The sequence below is a fragment of the Setaria italica genome, chromosome I (genome assembly GCF_000263155.2).
Source record: "Setaria italica strain Yugu1 chromosome I, Setaria_italica_v2.0, whole genome shotgun sequence".
Classification (NCBI taxonomy): domain Eukaryota; kingdom Viridiplantae; phylum Streptophyta; class Magnoliopsida; order Poales; family Poaceae; genus Setaria; species Setaria italica.
This window is the reverse complement of record NC_028450.1, coordinates 28,300,186-28,320,573: the sequence shown is the minus strand read 5'-3', so window position 1 is coordinate 28,320,573 and position 20,388 is coordinate 28,300,186. Positions and strand designations below refer to the sequence as shown.

The window sequence follows — 20,388 nt, the reverse complement described above, 5'->3', positions numbered from 1 at the left end:
TGGACGGACCTACAGCATAGAACAAAAAACCGAACTGGTTCACCAGTTGAACTAGAAAAACTGTTTCGGTTCAATCAAAAGATCGGTCATGCAATTGGACCGGTATGAACCGATGCGAACCAGCCAGTTTTTGATCAAACCGGTGAACCAGTGAACCGGTTTTTTATGAATTAGTGAAGAGTTTGATGTTTGGACATTCATTTTGGAACTTTGGGCAATAGACTATTATGTTATTTCTATATAATCCAATCTACTATGTCATGTGTGATATGTTTTGCAATAAAACTTGCATATTACTCATATAAATCATGAGAAATAAATATTATATTGATAAATGATGAACCATTGGTTCGACCAGTGAATCACTGGTTGGACTGGTGAACCAGTGAACCCTGATCGTTTCGATCTCCGATCCGACTTTTCGTTCTATGACCTAGAGTCCCGATCTCGGGCTCTATCAGAACATTTCTGGTAGTGTTTCCATGTTTTGAAAAGATTGTACGCCCAATTTCATCCAGATGAAATCTCTCTCTCTATCTATCTATCTCTCTCTCTCTATCTATCTATCTATCTATCTATCTATCTATCTATCTATCTATCATAAGCATGTTACAGGTTTGTGTGCGCGTACACCATCTGCGTTTTTGTGTAATTCAACCGAATTGATTGATATGTGGGCATTCAGTTTCCACCTCGGGACGTGTATGCCAATAAATTTTTAGTTGTATAAGGGCCAAATTGTAACACATGACTATATTAGGTGACTACCTTGTATTCTTGTTGCTTTCATATTAGCATAGGTCTTTCAAAGCAATCATAGCGAGAGACTGCAGGCGATGGCAACGACCGCTCCACTCCCGCTGGTTGAGTTGCTCCGGCGGACGGCCGAGACACGGCCACAGCGTTTCCAGCCAGTACGCGCTCAACGACGCCGGCAATGCGGTAATCATCAGTTTCTGCGCATGCTCTTCCTTTGCATAATTCCAAGATCTATAAATCTCCCGTTATTGTTCCAGTAGTGTTTATTTTTATTTTGGCATTAAGGCCTAACAATGCATAGATCATGGAGCTTACAAAGTCTGGTTCCATTTTGCCCACCTCGCCAGCTAAAGGACTGGCTTCCCATTACGCTTAGCAAATCCACTGATTATTGGCGTCAATTTGGGCCGCTGGACCTGAATTTGGAGGTAGTGTTCTGCTCCGGCCTCCGTTTCTCCGATGGGAGAGTTTGAGGTGGGCGTCTGTATGCTGCACCGGCGAGAGGTTGAGCGCGCGCAGCATCTGACCGCGCTCGATGCCGGTGAGAAACTTAGAAGAGAGGATATGCAGATCTGTCACTCTCGCTTGAGTTTTGATTGGAGAGATTAAGCAAATGTTGTTTAATTTGAGTTGGGAGATGAGAGTCCGAGGGGTATTTGAGCAGTAGTTTCTCTAGCTAGGTGGCGTTAGGTTAAAACAACCTTCGTAAATGTGTTTACCATCTATCACTGAAGATAGGTAAACAAATAAGTGTGCATCTAATGATGTTTTTTGTCAGCTGATAGTGGCTTATCGCATTCTAGTTCATTTCTCCTAAATTAATTAGCGTGAACGATAATTTAGTTCATTTTATTAAGTTTTTAGGTTTGGACGAATCATCTAAAATGTCGGTTTTAAAACAAAATCAAGTGCTGCCTATATGTATGCCATGATCTAGTTTCATATATATAGTGACATCATTAGTAAATAACAGCAACAGTATCACGTAAATGAACACAAATAAGACTTACGAGACTATCAGAGATACACAGCTTAATCCTGGAAACGGAGGCTCCAAATTTCACAAGCAAACGACTGGGGGTTGCGTACGCCTAGAACTCAGCGTCATCTTCGGAATACTTCACACACCTTCTTCTTCTGAGCAGTAGTAAGTAAGGGTGAGTACACTTATGGTTCGTACTCAGTAAGGCCACAAGAAATAATCAGAATAATGATTTAAGTCCATCTTCAAGTTTAATTAATCATGTGAGGGTCCAGGCCGCTCTTGACCGTGAGCATGGCTGATCGATTAGTTTTACACTCTGCAGAGGTTGCACATCTTTACCCACAAGCCGCGTAAAAGTTCAAAGAAATTTGGACCCAACCATGCGGTGCTAGCTAGGCACCATACCACACTTCCGAGGTGTGATTGCATAGGGACGCTACGAGGCCTTTACAAAGATTCCCTAATAAGAAGTGGTCCGCTAAGGTTTCATGATCAGCGCAGTGTATAACAGTCCCCTAGTGGTATAGTGTCTTAGCAAAGCCCACTTCCCAAGAGAGCGAGTGCTACACACCAACTACTGTCTCCCCCTCTTGGCCTTTCGGTAAAACCGCTTCAAACTAGAGTTTCTAATTATTCAGCCAAGACCAGAGCCATTTAGTCTTGTGGTAGCACTGTTTTCCTGGGTGGTTCTCCATGTTCCGATTAACATAATCATGATATTATTAATAAAGCATAGGTAGAAGGATGGTTAGGGACACTTGCCTTTCTCTAACAGAAAGTTACTCTTACTACTTTTCAACTCTCGCTCTCTTGAAGCTCTTACTCTTCAAAACTTCTGAACAGCAATCCTTCTACTCGGAGCAAACATCGGTACAAACATGCAAGCAACAAACAAGTACAACTAAGAACAATACATCAAAATAAAATAAAAGCTTTAAAAGAGCGTACTAAAGGATAGGGCTCAATTCTGGGATTACGCAAACGCAATAAACGATTAAAACAGAACTATGGTTGAAAAGATAAAGCTATCGAGAGATTTGAATTATAAGAGCTACATGATGCATTTATTTTAGTTGAGAAAAACAATGTAAAGATATTTTATAAAAATATCCTTAGTTGGAATTAATCAATTCATATTTGCATTTATATAAGAAAAGACGATGTAAAGCTTAGTCCAATTTTATTCATAAATATTTAAGTACAATTTATGCAAATTAATCATTTAATTTAAAAGTAAAGTACATGTACACATCTAAGCGCATAGCTTTATATTTCGAGTTGAACTAACGAAATTATAATTCAAAAAACACATTTATATTTATATTAACCAAATTAACATTTAATTATGAAAACTTGAGATATAACCTATGTAGTTTTTATTTAGAAAATAAATTAAATAAACATTAATCAAATTGACATTAATTTATGAAAAACCGATATATAACCTAATTGAATTTTATTTAGAAAAGAATATGAAATAAGCATTAACCAAATTGATGTTTATTATGAAAAGTGGTGTATAACTCTAAGTAGATTTTATTTAGAGAAGAACACGTTTATCAGGCATTAATCAATTTAATATCAAATTTATTTTCAAAAATATGCATGAAGGAAAACATCAATACTAACGTGTAATTTATGATGTTATGAATCTAACGCAACTTGAACGGATTAAAACGGAGCTAAAACGTAGCATGTAGGGGTTAAATGACGTTGCAGGGGTATAAACGTAATTAACCGTAGACTTGGAGGGTTAGCTGAGAAGATTGGCAAGACACAAGGAATAGGGCCTGCGAAAAGCTGAAAACTCGGGGTTAGATCTGCAAAAGGTCAAGGCTTGGATTAGATTAAAAGAATGCAAGAATTACAGGGGCCTCACTACAAGATTTACAAGACACAAGAATTAAGAAAAATAAAACAGGAGAGGCCATGGGCTAGATCGAAAAACACCACGCCTTCTTCAACCTCTCGCCAGGGACCCTGGCCGGCCGGCTTGCCGGCGCTCCGGTGGCCTAGGGTCTTGGGCGGGCGGCGCAAAGGGAATAGGAGACCGAGGGGAGCACAGGGGTGTTCTCACCGGCGATGGGGAGGCGGTGCAGCAGACGGAAATCGGGCGGACAGAAGCTGGCGACGGCCGGATCGGACTCCTCCGAGGCGGCGGCGCTCTGGCGGTCGGCTGGCGTCGGGGACCGACGAAACGGGCGCGGCTCGTCGAGTTGAGGCTCCAGGAGCTGTCGGCTTCGTCCGGCGAGCAACACGCGCGGCGAATCGAGGCGGTCAAGGCCGGCGGCGGCGGCGTATCGTCTGCACGGACGGCGGCGGCGCGGGGCGAGAGAATGACGGGGCGAGGCGGCTCAGGCAGCAGGGAGAGGCAGGGCGCTGGGCGCTCGCCGTTAAATAGGCGCGGAGCCCTAGGGTGCCGGCGTGTGGGGCGCGGACGTCCAGGAGGTGGCGGCGGCGCCGGCCGTGCTTGGCCTGGGGCTCGGCCAGATGGGCCTTGGCGGGCTGGTGCTGGGCCAGAACGGATCGGGCTCGCGGGCCCGGCCGGGATTTCTTTTAGAAATAATCCCCGTGAAACAAAATCCTGTTGATTCATTTATTTCGTGAAAAATACTCCGAAAATCCAAAAATTTCAGGAAAAATCCCAAAGATAGTTTGGGGCACAAGGAGTCCAAATAAAATATTTGAAGCTCATGAAAAGGATTTTAGCCTTCCAAAAATTGGAGTTAGCTCTAGGAAAATAAGAATAATTTCTAGAAAAAGATGGAAAATTCTCATAAGGGTTTGGGCAACGTTTAAATGCATTTTTCAAACTTTTGCACTCAAGAAACACCAAGATGCAGCAGCATGAATGCACAGACACAGAATAACATTATTTAATTTAGAAAAGCAAACAATTATTTTTTCTATACTAAATTTCTTGTAAAGAAAAATAAATGTTGGGAAAATTTTAAAATTATGAGAAAATCATTGTTCAATTACTCTTTTAATCACATCCTGAAATTTGAAAATTTCAGGGTGTGACATAAAATGATTAGGACTTGCATACCAAATGACAGGAGTCATGGCCGTTTGTTTGAGCTGCATTTTTTGAAGCTTTTGGAACAACTGACTTATTTTTTGAAAAGCCAACAATAATTTTTAGAAGATGTATTTAGCTTTCTGGATTCAAATCTTGGCTGCAGTTTTCTAGGATTTTCAACTTTTCTAAGCTTCTGGCTTTTCGGAAGCTGCACAAAGAGTTTCATGTTTATTTGAGCTTCTGATTTTTCATGCCAAGAAACTGTGAAGAACCTTAAACAAACATGACTTTAGTTTATGTTTGTGCTTTCGAGAATCTCCCGTTAGAATTCCACCTGAGCTTGCATAAAAGATGGGATGTTTTTGCATTGTCAAAAGCATTGGCTCCTTTTACGAACAAAACGTGGCAAGTGCGCATCTTTCACTTTTCTCCTTAGAATACACCTAATGAGTTATATATCATGCCAAACCAGGGCTGTCCCGGAGAATTCCAGGCCCTGTGTGAATTGCTAGTTGAGGTCCTAAACTTAAGTGTCAAAATGAAATGATAACCATTCATACTATATATTTGGCTATGATATATTATTACGTAACGACATAAGATATCACTAAGAATTATACATGTTGCTCAAGCACATGCATAATCTTTGTCCAATTGTCTAGAGGACCTTGTGGTTGCTTTGTAATAAAACTATCCATAGCTACTTTCTGAGATTGATTTAGATCTTTTATTTTTTTTACCTTTTTTATAACTATAATTATATTTTCTAACCTGATTTGCAAAAAAAATGAAACACTAGCTTAACAAAACTAAATTATGCAATGATCAATATTCAGTAACCAAAAAAAAATTAAGCATGAAAGAGACAGGCAGGCATGGGTACGGGGTTCGGACCTTATGACACCGCCATCGCAGGCCAGCAGCACCAAATTAAAAATGTAAGATGGAAAGAGGGCAACAGGTGCCATACATGGGACCAAGGGTGCAGCCACTGCATGTGGTGTTGGCGACTTGGTTTGCCGTCATGACTTTGCCATAGCTCGTTTAGATTTTGGAGCGGCCGAGCAGGGGCAATGTGCAGCACCGCAGTAGTGTATGCGATCGGATCGGGAAAACCAAGCATGGAGTGGACTAGCAAAAAGTTGTGCCGCTGGAGGCTTGACTGCTTGATGTAGTAAGATGTTTGGGGGAATTAACAATTGCCGTGGAGGTTTGCATAGCCGGTACTCCTATCCAGCTTTCGAAAGCCAGATAATTTGGCTTCAACTGCTTTAATATTCGTGAATGAGGTAGAAGCCATCTGATCCCCCTTCTCCTCTTCTCAATCACAGAGCGATGTCCTATATTTACCAAGGATCCTTACAGCTGCACTAAAGGCGGATTCAGATGGCATTGTACTCATGGGAATAGCAAGAAAATTCCAGGCCATTAGAGATAGGATTGGATAGGCATCTAAGTTTTTCTTCCACCATGCTATCACATTGAAACTTGCATCTACCCTCATCCAAATAAGTATCCAACTCTATTCTTTCTGAACGAGCATATGAATTTTGCAAGGCAAACTGAGCAAATGCATAATCTAATTATCTTTTACCACAAATTGGTCCTAAAGAACTTGTACTACTCTCAGTAGAATCGGTTGTGGGCTGATCATTAGTTGGAATGAATACGGGAAAACTGTAGCTCCTCACGATCTTTTCATACTCTAGGTAATACCTCTTCAAGTAGCATTTCAACTCCCTCATCTTCATGTCAATGTTTTCACCAATGGTATGGAAATAGAACTTTATGAAGTCAGTTTTCATAGATGGATCTAGAACAATAGCAATGAGAAGAACAATTTTGGTTTTGGACCAATACTTCTCAAATTTGAAGTGGATAAGAATTAACCAATGCATTGAGGAGTTCATTTGAGTTCCATGTTTCATCATGTAACACATCTTGAATTGCCAACACCATCTTCAAGATGAGGTGAGCTGTAGGATGTCTATCCGCAGAAAAAAGTATTGGTAGCCTCGCTGAATTCTTGCAAAAAACCATGCAGAGCTTCAGCTTTTGCCTATTCTTCTTCGCTAGGAGGTTGATGATGTTGCTCCTCTGCAAATCTATTGAGAGTTGACTTGTACTTTATAAGGCTTCATGAAGCATGTCATATGTCACGTTCCAACGATGCAGGACATTCAGAACTAGCCTAGACTTGCTTTTGAGTCCCAATGATTGAACAATGGAATTGAAGACTTGCAATCGAGATATCGATGGAGATGACGTGTCAACTTTGATGATTCTCGTATACTCCCAATCGCATGAGGATTCACCTTCAGGCCAACTTGAACCATTATGTTTAGTACATGCATGTGGAGCACACCTCACATGGAGATGTTCACCTCTGAAAAGCATCTGATCACCTAAAGCATTCCACATATTTTTCGTTGTCTTGTTGTTCACAAATGTAACGAATTTAGGTCTAATCTAACACTATAGAAGATTTAAAGCTATCATTTATATAGCATCGATTACTTGAACGAATATAAAGAATTTAATTACATCATTTTTATCTATGCGCTTGATTGATGGATACTATGATGAATTTTTTCCCTCTACATAAATTATCCTAAAATTTCTACATTTGTAGTATTGAGGCAGCAGAATTCTCATTTTAGCTACAGTGGTTCTCTTTGTCTACTTTTTTAAGGCGCTAGACATATTAATATTCGAACCTTGTAATCTTCAACCAATGTTTAGTCTTAGAAGATGTAAATTTAATTGTAGAAAAGTGATATCACTAGATTAATATTTAAAAGTACTACATTACGTTATATGTTATGGTTAAGGTTTTATTGTTATAAACATTATACTATGAGGGAAATCATAGGTTAGAATATAGTTTTCGAGACCATGCCAAGCCAAAGCACATCTTATATTTTGAAATGGAGAGAGTAGTAAATTAAAGAGTAAAACTACATCTTCATGAATATACATCTTGTGCACAAAACCCAACAATTGAAAAATGATGTAATGGCACTATTGTGGAGTTCTTTCAACCATATTTGTTATGGGTGCATCGTCATATGTACAAAATAATACACTAAGAAACAACACCAAAATATTATGTATTGGAAGAGTTGTATGGTACCATACTTACATATACATTATGTGAAAAGCTAGAGAGTGACTATCTCCCTCTGGATTGGGAGTAGACTTACTTTTGCAAGCGATGAATAGTAGAACATAGCATCCCAATGAGAGATTTTATTTAAATAAACAAACTTATTTCTCTTTCTTATGGTGGTCACAAATTATTTTTTTGCTTCATCACATCTGTGTGACACAAAAATGGGAGTATATAATATCTTTACAAGTAAGGTCCATCAACCTCAAAACTTATCCTGTAATTCAACTCACGTGCCTGTTGATGCCGCTTAAGAACTCCATTTGGGAACCACAAGCGCACATATAAGTTGTAGTTCTTCTCTTGGGGTATTCTTTCAAGATTTATTAATCCATGGATTAGTAGTGAACTGACCAAAATTTTCTATCTGACCAAAGAGGAGCTAGCACTGCATCCCTTTATGCTCCTCTACATAACAAGCTACCGCAGATATGATCCAATACCCAAGCTACCACTAGCGCTAGACATCTCCTAGTCTCATCCTAGGCACCACTATCTCTAGGCGACATCACATTGGGCTCAGATACCAGCTCTACTAGATCCATTTCTCTGGCCTCCCAAGGTGACATCACCTACAATTCATTATGGGTGTGCAAGCACAGGCATGTTGAGAGGACATGGCAAGGTTATGGTACCAAGGAGAGATGCTAGGTATTTTTCAGCCATGAATACGTAACGTTGTGGCATCAACTCTGGGAAAGGGGATAATGTAACAACTTCACTCATTGGTGTTCTGTTTTCAGCCCATGTATTCTATGCTAAGACTAGTTCCATCTTGGTTGGCTCGTTAGTTTTTATTTAGGAATAAAAATCCTTGAGTGACATATCATTTTATATGAAGCTATACATTGGAGGGCTTGTTTCACATGTGAGCTGTGTTGAAGTAGCTTTTGGACATTAGGCATTACAAATGGTATTTGGAGCTAACTCTCATTGAGTAAATTTGTGTGTCGGTCTACATGAAGGTGACATAGCAGGAACAAGACACTAATGGAAGATCTTGTGTACTTGTCTTTCATTAAAGTGGTAAGCTACATAGAGCATCAACCCTAGAGGAAGGAAAAATGTAATTTTTGGCCCATTAGTGTTCTAGTATTGGTCCGTTATGTCCCTTGTGTTCTAGCTTGGTGGAATCAGTCCCACTTTGTTTGGCTAAGTATGTTCAAGCCATTCTCTAATCCATCCCATTCAAACATATCACATCTAGATCGACCCATTTAAACAAAAGGATAACCAAACTACAAGAGATATGTTATGCATAGGCATGCTTCTTCCACATGGAAGCTAGGCCGTAAGCAAATTTTAGTTGTGGAGTGTTCTCTCTACAACATCTGCCTTCGCATCGTAGCATAAGTGTCCCTCAATAATTTTCAAACATTTTGGATTAATTACTATTCATGACATGATGTTCTATCTTTAATAACCTAAACTACATAATGGCCTTTTTGCAAAAGATCCATCCAATTTAAACCAACATTGAATCCTTATTTGTCAGATCCCAAAGTGGAGCAACTGTAGCCACCGGATTTCCTACAGTATAGAGATATTTCTATCCATACCCATATAGTAACGTTGAATATCAGTTCTTTGCAACCCGGTCCTTGGACCTTCATCTTCTTGCATATCATCCTAAGCCCCAATCTAGGAAAAAAAAAGAACAATGCCACCACTCCGCCACATTGCGGCTCTTCTATCTGCCCCTGCAAGGGCCATGTGTCGTGTGGCCATACTAAGAGGAAGAAGGGTGAATTAGGATACTAAAAAAAATATTCACATGGTCCATACAAAAAAAACTTGCTTAATATAACCCTATGAAATCTACCCAAATATCTTCTAGGGTTTATATAAATTGGCCACTCTAGTGCAAAAGAGTTTTGCAATGCATAACTAATCCTCGGGACTTTATCACCATTAAATTGGGTATTGCTAGTTTGCCAATTTAGACCTCAAAACCAGGGTGATGAGTTAGAGGGTATGTGCACAATCGCGAAGCTTGCATCGAGCAGTAGAGCAAAGTCATGAAGGAATTAGGTAGGTTCATTTGGTTGAATAACAAATTGGAAGGTTTTCCCCGTGGGTGTATTTAGAGCATGTGCTTTATATAAGGGCAACTTGGGGAATGTCTAAGGGTCTGTATATAGATGGAGTGGCTTGTTGGAGGCTATGCTATGGGATAATGTTTGGTGGTATCTCTTACTTATGTGGTTGAGATACTATGGTTAGAGGGACACAAAGAGCAAAGGCTCTTTGGTTTGAGCTTTTGCCACCCTTGCTTAGTGGGTGGCAAGGAGCGACTTTTAAGCATACAATTTGATGTAATCTAAGGATCAAATTCATGTAAGATTTCTCCCCTCATTCTAGATATCAAATTTGCTATTTTCAGAGTTCTTTTCGGGATTTTTGTTCTTCACGTTTAGCTGCGTTTTTGTGTTATTTCTTAGTGTATCTTAATGCTAGGATATGTGAGAACATCTCTAGTAGGGTGACCCATACCAAATCCAACTCACAAGCATCTCTGGATTTGAAGTTTGTCTTGAGTTACTCTTTTCTTGAGGGTTTTCTTAAATCCATGAAATTGGGCGTGAAGTTTTGATCTTTTCTAAGGAGATCTCTTGGGGAAAGATTCACTGTGTTGTTTTGAGTCTAGTTTTTAAATTTATTGGATTTGGAGGTTATTTGATCAAATTTCAATATTTTTCCAATTCTTTTAGTTGTTTTATTTGAAACTTCGTGTGTAAACTTCCGAAGAATTAGTCAGAATTTCTGATGTTAAATTTTCCAAAGATCTTTGTAGAGTTTCTAAATATTTTCTAGGAGTTTCCGGTCCATCTCATTTTTCTCTCGTTCCTTTTGTTTTTGCTTCTATATTCATTAATATTTTTATAGCTTTGTTAACTAGGCTAAGTGGTTAATTATAGCTACGTAAGTTGGGTACTTGCTAGAAGAGAAGTTTGTAGGTGTGTTGGTATACATAGTCTTGTTCTTTCGAGGAGAATTTGTGGGATCCTATTCATCTCCTCGTCTTGTCACCATCTTGATCCCTCGAAAAGTCACCTACAATATGCTTGTAAGAACGAGCAGGGATAACATTTATCTGTAGCCTTAGGAAAGTAAATCTCTTCCAACCTACTTGCCAATCTGTGCCTTGCATTATTGACATACTAGGGTACTACAAAAAAATTTCTTTTAATGAAATTTAGGAATACAAACTATATATCACTTGTATCATGATAACTAACCATGGGGAAGTCATCATCGGAGAGGTACTAACATATTAAGATCTCGGAGCCGAATTGCATGCTTCTTCATGTTGAAAACATGTAGACCGTCCACTAATGAAAAAGACCGTTGTCTTTTATGCAAATGAAAACATTTAATATCCGCAAACAGGGTTTGCCAATAAGATATTTGGAGACATCAAAGTTTCCCTTCAAAGTAAGGTATGTACGACCAACAACTTTTAGTTCCTTGATGTACTATTCTTGGTCAGAAACTTACAGTGGTAATCATGAACCTTGCCCTAATAGAACACATGGGAGCTGGAGAATACGGTCCGACAGAAGCTCCTTGTCCCTGAGCAGCTGCCATCATCGTATGACACGGCTTGGGTTGCAATGGTGCATGCAAAGGGTGCTCCTCAGGCACCACGCTTTCCTCTGTTTGTGGAGTGGATACTGCAAAACCAGCATAATGATGGTTCCTGGGGGCTAGGTCACCTTGACCCGTGTTCGCTTGGCAAGGATGCCATCTCCTCGACGTTGTCATGCATTCTAGCATTGAAGACATGGAACATCGGTGATGAACACATCAGGAAAGGTATGACCATTGAATCAACACATGTTAATACTACATTTATATCCATCTATAACTATGAGTCTATGACCTTGTTAGAGTCTATGACCTTGTTAATAGGTTGTTTGCGTTGGCATGGTTCCCTGTCATTTCAGGGCTCTGTTTCATCGAAAAGAATTCTTCCTACATTATGGATGAGAAGTGCAGTGCACCTCTAGGATTCAACATCATCTTTCCTGGCATGATAAGGTTGGGAATTGACTTAGGATTGGAATTCCCACTAAAGCAATCTGATGTTGATGGGATTTTCCGGCTTCGAGAAATAGAGTTACGACAAAGGTTTGCCACTGCATATATGCAAATCCTCATGCCAACTGCATGTTTTCTGATATAGATCTTATCATGGTTTTTTCACTATCCTTGGAATTTTTTTTTTCTTATTCCTCATGCCAATTGCATGTTTTCATGTACAGAGAAGCTACAGACATTTATTCTTTATTTTGCCTTTCAAAGCTTCAGCCTGACATATTTAATTAATATCATGTATATGGGTTGTGGTAGCATGGCTTTGGGAAGAAAAGCCTACATGGCATACATAGCAGAAGGATTAGCAGACGTACAAGACTGGGATGGAGTTTTGACATATCAAAGCAAGAATGGATCATTATTCAACTCGCCCTCCGCAACTGCCGCCTTAGCAATCCACGGCCACAATGCGAATGCGCTCAAGTACTTGGAGTTCCTTGTAAACAAGTTGGGCAGCTCAGGTGTGCCTTGTCAAAAACCCGTTGATGCAACTAGTTGAATTCTCTGAACTTAACTATTGTTTGCAGCTCCAACGATCTATCCATCAAATGTACACTCACAGCTTTGCATGATTGACGTCCTTCAAAATATGGGAATATCATATTATTTTGCTTATGAAAAAAACAACATATTGGACATGACATACAGGTAATATCTCTGTTCACATTTGCTATCTCAAACATTCTCATTTGTCCTCACTAGATTTAAGGTGCAGGTCTTGGCTTCAATATGATGAGGAGATAATCATGGATATGGAGACATGTGCAATGGCATTTCGATTACTGCGCATGCACGGATATGACATCTCCTCTGGTACTTCTTATACTCCTGCTAACTTTCAGTAGTTCTATTCTGAATTTTGACATTCTCCTAATACTTTGATGCAGATGCAATGTCTCACTTTGCTGATGAGTCTAGATTCCAGGAATCACTGCACGGACACATAAATGATACGAAGACGTTGCTCAAATTGTACAAAGCTTCACAAGTATGTATCTACGAAGATGAATGTAACCTACAAAACATTGGTTCATGGTCTGGTAAACTGCTGCATGAACAACTATCTTCCAATAGACTGTCAATACCAATAATGCGTCACGAGGTAATCACCAGAGTCCAGAGCACAATACCTTCTTTTTCAGATTCCCATTTGAACGTATTCCAACATACTTTCAGGTAGAAGGCGCCCTTAAATTTCCATTTCACTTGGCCACCGTAGGACCACTAGAGCACAAGAGGAACATAGAGCATTTCAACACCAAGGGGATCCGGATGCAAAAATCGGCATTCTTGTGAGTCCCTCTAGAAAGAAATTAATAATTCGTGCTTCACTAGTGATAGGATGTGTTTCAATAATGGCACAATGAATGTGAATCAGGGCATGTCAGGCAGCTGAAGATATCCTTGCACTAGCCACTCAAAAATTCCATATCTCCCAATCTCTGTACAAGAAAGAACTTGGGTGCATTGAGAGGTATTTGTATCTGTCCTTCATGCTGTTCCTAATAAATAATAATCAAACGAACAAGTTTGGCTGTTTGGGTTCTAACCTTTTTAGCAACTTTTCGGAAACAGATGGGCAAAAGAGGCTGGTCTGAACCGGTTCAAGTTTACAAGAGCCGTGTCTTTGGATTTGCCCATCTTTATGGCTTCCACCATCTTCCCTCCTGAATTGTACCATGCCAGCATCGCGTGGATTCAAAATAGTATTCTGACCACAATAGTTGATGACTTCTTTGATGGTGGAGGTTCAACCGAAGAGCTAGAAAACCTTGTCACGTTGATTGAGAAGTACAACACTGCTCTCAATACCTTATGTTCAGTGGCACTTGAAAATTAAGATAAGCAGTGGCATTGTCTCTTTTGTTGTGGCAGATGGGATGCGCATGCCGGGATCGGGTTCTGCTCTGAGGATGTAGAAATCATGTTCTATGCTATTTACAACACCAATAACCAGATCGGAGCGAAGGCTGCAGAGGTTCAGAATCGCAGGGTCATCGGCCATATTGCTAAAGTTGTAAGATTTTGGCTTTGCCTTTTGAGATATATGAATTATGGTACATTATCATTGAGTTAAGTTAGGATTATATGATATTCTTCTGTGCAGTGGGTAAACGCGGTGCGGGCCAACATGACTGAGGCAGAGTGGACGAGGAAAAGGTATGTGCCGACCATGCAAGAGTACATGCCGGTTGCAGAGGTTACCATGGTGCTGGGCCCCATTGTTTCTCCATCGCTCTACTTGGTCGGACCGGAACTCTCAGAAGACATTGTGAGGGGTTCGGAGTACAAGGACCTGCTCAGGCATGCGTCCATCTGCTGTCGTCTCCTCAACGATATACAGACATACGACAAGGAGAAGAGCCAGGGCATCATCAATAGCGTCCTGCTCCAAGTTCTTGGCCATGGCGCCTCCAGTAGTGAAGCGGCGAAGAGGGAGATTTTGGGGCTCGTCGCTGATTCCCGGAGGGAGCTGCTGAGGCTTGTGCTCAGCAAGGAAGCAACTATTCCTAGGTCATGCAGAGACATCTTCTGGAACACCTACAAGTTAGGGCATCTGTTCTACTCGCAGGGGGATGGCTTTAGCATGTCGCAGGAGCTGGCGGTAGCGGTGAATGCGGTCGTTCATGAGCCACTGCAAGTAACACCTCCCTCACGTTTGAAGAGAGGGTAAACCGTTTTTTCTTTTTGAGAAGAAAGAGCATGTTGTCCATGTCCATCCAGGTACAGGACCTGCTGTTTGTGCCTGTACATGGCTGTTGGTTATGTTAAAAGAATAAGAGACGTATTTGTCAAGAGCATAGCCACAAGTTCTTTTTTGCTTTTTTTTTAAAGAGAAAGTTTAGAGTGCTTGAAAAGTTCATTTTTGCAGCTTTTGTGTTCAAAGACGTTGACGACTAAAACATCGAGGTGATTGAAATGGATATTTGGACAACCCAATTTAAAGCTCAGATGCGAAAGTTATTGCTCTTGAAAACATCCATGTCACGTAAACTTGGAGGATCTGGTTTAAAAAGAATTCAAAAGGTCCAGTTTTAGCGAGTCTGGTGGCAAAAGAGTTGAAATTTCACAAAATTATATCCATATCACGGGGTTAAGGGTGTCAAATCGATAAATCAATCTCATTATTTTTACATTTTTATCTTTTTTCTTTACCATACTTTTCCAACCACATGTAATGTTCTTCTATCTTAATAGCATGAGGAGAGCCACCCTAACTGGGCAACCCAAGATATGCTTGCCCTGCAGGCAGTCGTTCATCAGATTTTTAATCAGAACCTGACAAAATAGTAGGGTCCGATTTTCACATAGGCGCGGCAAGAAGCACTCCTTAGAGATGCATGTGACGTGCTTGTGTGACCCTATTCTAGCAACAATACACTTTTTCACTACTACACAGGAACGAGGGTACTACGTTTTTGATAGCCAAAATGCCCAAGAAATATGGTGCCCCTTAGGGCTACTTTGGCAGCTCAAGCCAAGCCTACCCAGGGCATCACAACCCCCACCCTTAATTATCCTGGAACTGCGCATCCCTGCCCAGACCAGGAGAGAATGGCCCCCTTCCGATGTCACCGTTTGGGAGTAAAACTCCAGTGGAGGACCCCCTAGTCTCTTGTGCACACTATACCGAAAATAGCTTACAGTTCACAAAATACCTCAAAAAATACCTAAAATCAAGGGAAAATCTAGAAAAATCAGAAAAAAAATAGCAGCTTGATAAATAAGATACAATCCTGAACTTGGACTTCAGATGATACATATAGTTAGACCACCATATTACATTTGCATCCAACTGGACTAAAAGAACCTATGCTCTTTGTATGTTTTAAGCATCTACTTAATTAGCTACAAAACTCTATTTTTAACTCAAATGTTGCCGCATAATCTAATTATTGCATAAGAGATTTAGCTAGTAAAATAAGCCAACCACCTTCCCTCCAACATTCTTTCTCCTATTCATGTTCTTCACTGTGCACTGATTCTGAAAAAAACCAATAAACAATAGTCAGCCACCACCACCATCATGCTAAACATACATCGCAAACATAGCACAGCTAGAAAACTGTAATGCTAGAATAATCCCTTCTTCCTCTGCACATAGCCAACACAAGAACAAGAACTTCAGAACCAATGCAGCAAGCAACTGTATGTATCAATATAGGAGTTACTACATCCTATCAAAGTTAACTAAAGTTTAATTTAGTTAAGAAACAAAAATGCATGTTTCCTTATAGTAAAGTTAACTAATTACATTTAACTAAGATAGACCAAAACAACTAGTAAACAAGGCATACTGATGGTTCTAACAATCAATTCTGAACATGAACTAAGGGACCTCAACTATACATAAAGATATGGTTCTAACAATCAATTCTGAACATGAACTAAGGGACCTCAACTATACATAAAGATGATGCTAGCAGCACCATAGAAAATCATAGCTATGTTATACACATGCAGAAGAAAAAAATAATCAGGTGATGTAATAATATCAACAAAATCAAAAATTGGTCGAGCATACCAGCTAGGCAATATAGACTTACAAGTAAATACAATGTTCTGAAACTGAACAGAAAAATATCTTGGCTTCAAGCTTACCAACCTTCCTCCAACATTCTTTCTTCTATTCATGTTCTTCAACACCTCGCTTTTTATTGATTCTAAAACAAGACAATAAACAATAGTCAGCATTAAAAAGTCGTAAATGAAAACTTAATCTACTATTTAATTAATCCATTGCTGATCATGCCACAAACCAGTCACCACTACCATGCACAACATTAGATAAAATGAAATTAATATTAAAGAAGCAAGAGATGCTATTTCTAATAGAGCATCAGTAATTAATTTGGCTCCAATTATCACACATGTTCATCTACATGTCCAATTTCTAAGAATTCATCAGCAATTAACCAAAAAAGAAAAGGATCACTCAGCCAGGTAGCAAGAAAAACAGGTGCTAACATTCATGCATGTGAAAAAAAACATTAATCAGGTAGTTGACCAGGTAGCAAGAAAGAACAGGCAGATTAATCAGGTAGTTGACCAATTAATAAATTATTCAGCCAGCTGTAATCATTCTATTGACCTAGTGCAATACATGATTAGCCAAGTTACTAAGGAACAGTCCCATTTTCAACAACCATCAAGAACAAAGAGCACTACAAATTCTTGTAGAATCTCACTTTAGTATATTACTGCAAACACTGAGTGGATGTAGGGTAATAATATGGGTGTATGCTAACTCCAACCACAATAATAACTTTGTTGGAATACACGGTAGTTAAATAATCATATATCGAAATTTTATGTCTAGATAGGATCATGGGGTTGCCTCAAGGAACAATGAAGCAGCATGCCCTCCAACAACACCCAAATAAGGTTGGACTGCCTCAGAGGCACCCCGGAGGTTCCCGAAGTAGCGAACAGACTCCCAGACTATATGGAACATAACAGGACAATATATAAACATAACAGAGCTTTAACCTCATGGTAGCAAGTTACGGTTACAAGCAACTTATATAGAGACAATTTAACAAACTATGCAGAGGCTACGTATGTATACTAGCAACTTATATATCAAGTGTGTAGCAACTTATCTATTAAACTTACATGCAGACTAATTGACAACTTATATAGAAATAATTTAACAAACTATGCAGAGAATACTTATCAACTTATTTAGAGATGTAGCAACTTATATTGCATGCCTAATGTCGTTCATCAAATTTATACAGAGACAAATGCAATAACTTAGGTAAAGGTTGTGTATACAACTTCCGCGCAGCTAAAATAACAACTCATCTAAAGATAATGTGGCAACTTATGTAGATGCTTCATGTATGTAATGGCATTGGGTTCAAAATTATTCCTGTAGCAACTTACATGTAAAGTTTGTTTGGAGGTTTGAACATAAGTTGCTACAAACTTGATATAAAAGTAGCTAATGTACCAAAATATAAGTTGCCATTGTGTAAAATTAATCTAAAACATATGCATCGTGGATCTTGTTTTATAGATCTTATCGTAAACAGACTGGTGCAATCAAATTTGAAAACAGACACTCCATATAAAAAATATCACAAATTAGAGGGATAAAACGGACTAGTAAAAAAAGAACAAAGGTTAATAGGTACCTGGGCTAGCAGCTCAGCACATGCGCTCAGCCTTAGGTTCACAGACAAGCCACAGCCCATATTACGTGCTATAGGCCGTGGGTCGTGAGGGTCGCACGCTTTGGAGCGAGCGTGACCATGCACGTGGAAGCTTTTTCCTAGCTAAAAAATGCTCATTGGGCCTCACTCATCATAAAATATGGTCTCAACAAAAAGGAGGCCCAACAGCTTTACTTAACTAGTTAAAAAAAAGAAGGGTGGCAAGCAATAGAGCTCGTGGATATGGATGGAAATCATGGAAGGGATGAGACTTGGGAACCCCACGCGCGCGCTGAGCTTTAGGTCCTGCAGGGCGGGAGGTAGTACATATGTATATGAAAGGATCTTGTGATGCCTAGAGGGGGGTGAATAGGCTCACTTCAAATTTTTCATGAAAAACTTCGCAGCGGTATTAGATATATCGGAACTTCCGATGCTGTGCCGGAACTTCCGATGGGTCGGAACTTCCGGTACAGGGTCAGAACTTCTGACAGTAGAAAGTGAACTGAACAAAATTCAAAATGAAACCTGAATATGCCAATTCTGTTTGAATCAAAAGATTATAAAAGAAGTGTAGAGACTACTGCAGGTGATAGATATGCAAGGAACCACACAAACTTATAGATTGGCTTAAATCAAGCTTCTAGGTCAATATGAACATGAAGAACACAATAAGCACAAGAGACAAGGATTTCTTTGCCGAAGTTCACTTCAACAAAGGAAGCTACATCTCCATTGAGGAGTCACAAAGAACCGGGTCCTCACTAACCCTTTACCTCCCTCAATCAACCACAAAGGAGGATTGAGTCACTTACTATGAATCCATGAAGGATGGGTAATACCAACGTTCCCGGGCGCACCACACAAAGAGGACGCTCAAACAGGCGACGCCTAGCCATCTAGAAGCAAGCTTCAAGAGTAACAAACGCGAATCGATGGTCGAAGATGCTTGGAGTGCTCTTGAGATGAATTTGTTGGACCTCACACTCAGATCCTCAAGACTCACACCTTCAACCTTGCTCTCACCCAATCCCTAGCTCAAACTCTCAAGGATTTAGCTCAAAAGGGAGTGGGGGAGGAGTATTCAATACTTGGGGGCTGTTTTAGCTCGAGTTGTTCAGCAGCAATGAATGGGGGGCTGAGGGGGTATTTATACATGAGCTCCCAAAACTAGCTGTTACAATACATTTATGTTCTTGTCAGAACTCCGACGAAGTTATATTAAAACAGCTGAGAGCTTCTCCTCAGAAGTTTCAAGAAACTTCCGGTGGCCTTTATCGGAACTTTCGATATAGTGTCAGAACTTCCAACACTGCTAGATAAAAACAGCTGAGCACCCCTAGTAGGAAGTTTCTGAATACTTCCGGCCGGTGTCGGAACTTCCGACACTCATAGAAAATGTGAGAAAACAAGTGTGCAAGTGAATGAGTTGTGTCTCTCAATGGGTGGTTAGCATCTCAATTGAGCACTTTAGCATCTTCAAGCTATCCATCCGCATCCCCCTTAATAGTATGGTGTTCCTATACTCAAATTCAAAATTAGAAATTATAGAAAAGCCTTCTTTTGAGTTTAACATTGTTCTTTCTTTGAAATTTGGGGGTTCTTGAGATTCCTTTCATAACCTTTGCACTTCTTTAGAATTAAAACCTGTTAATCACGTGATAAAATTATTAGTCCTCTAACCATGCATGTCATCAACACCAAAACCCACTTAGGGGGTCAAATGCACTTTCAGTACAGTACAGCATGATCAGGAGGTGGGCGGCGGATCCGAGAGATAAGGTAGATTGACCTGCTGACCTCAACGGTGGCTAGGGAGGCCGCTGGCGTCGTGGTCTCGTGGACGAAGGATCTTGCCACCGTTTCCTAGAGGAAGACACGGCGACCCCATCGAATAGCCGACGTCTTCACGCGACGCGACAACGGTCACCGTGCGCTCAAGCAGAAATTCCATCATCAGCCGACGATACATTTCATTAGACCCTGATGGCCTTGATATGATTGATATACTTGCTCAGAGCTCTGAGGCAACCCATGGATTCGCTTGATTCAATGCAAACAGTGGAGAAAAGGATGAACCGTCTTTCTTTGAGGTCAACACATTCTACATGATTAGAAATAGTGTATCAATTTTGCTAACGAGCAGTCGTCTAAATATCTTCTCGTCTTGCAAAATCAAAGATCAACCTCCAATTCA

General features: G+C 40.1%; 1 protein-coding gene across 1 annotated transcript; it reads left to right on the top strand.

Moving 5' to 3' along the window:
• The first annotated feature begins 1,218 nt into the window (after positions 1–1,218).
• LOC101753442 (ent-kaur-16-ene synthase, chloroplastic) lies at positions 1,219–14,707 on the top strand. The gene is made up of 13 exons (XM_022828508.1): positions 1,219–1,300; positions 11,326–11,375; positions 11,463–11,751; positions 11,883–12,084; positions 12,289–12,494; positions 12,561–12,681; positions 12,749–12,846; positions 12,921–13,135; positions 13,210–13,325; positions 13,412–13,507; positions 13,609–13,824; positions 13,909–14,050; positions 14,141–14,707. The coding sequence occupies exons 1-13, from the start codon at positions 1,219–1,221 to the stop codon at positions 14,705–14,707; spliced, it is 2,400 nt and encodes a 799-aa protein (XP_022684243.1).
• The last annotated feature ends 5,681 nt before the right edge of the window (positions 14,708–20,388 follow it).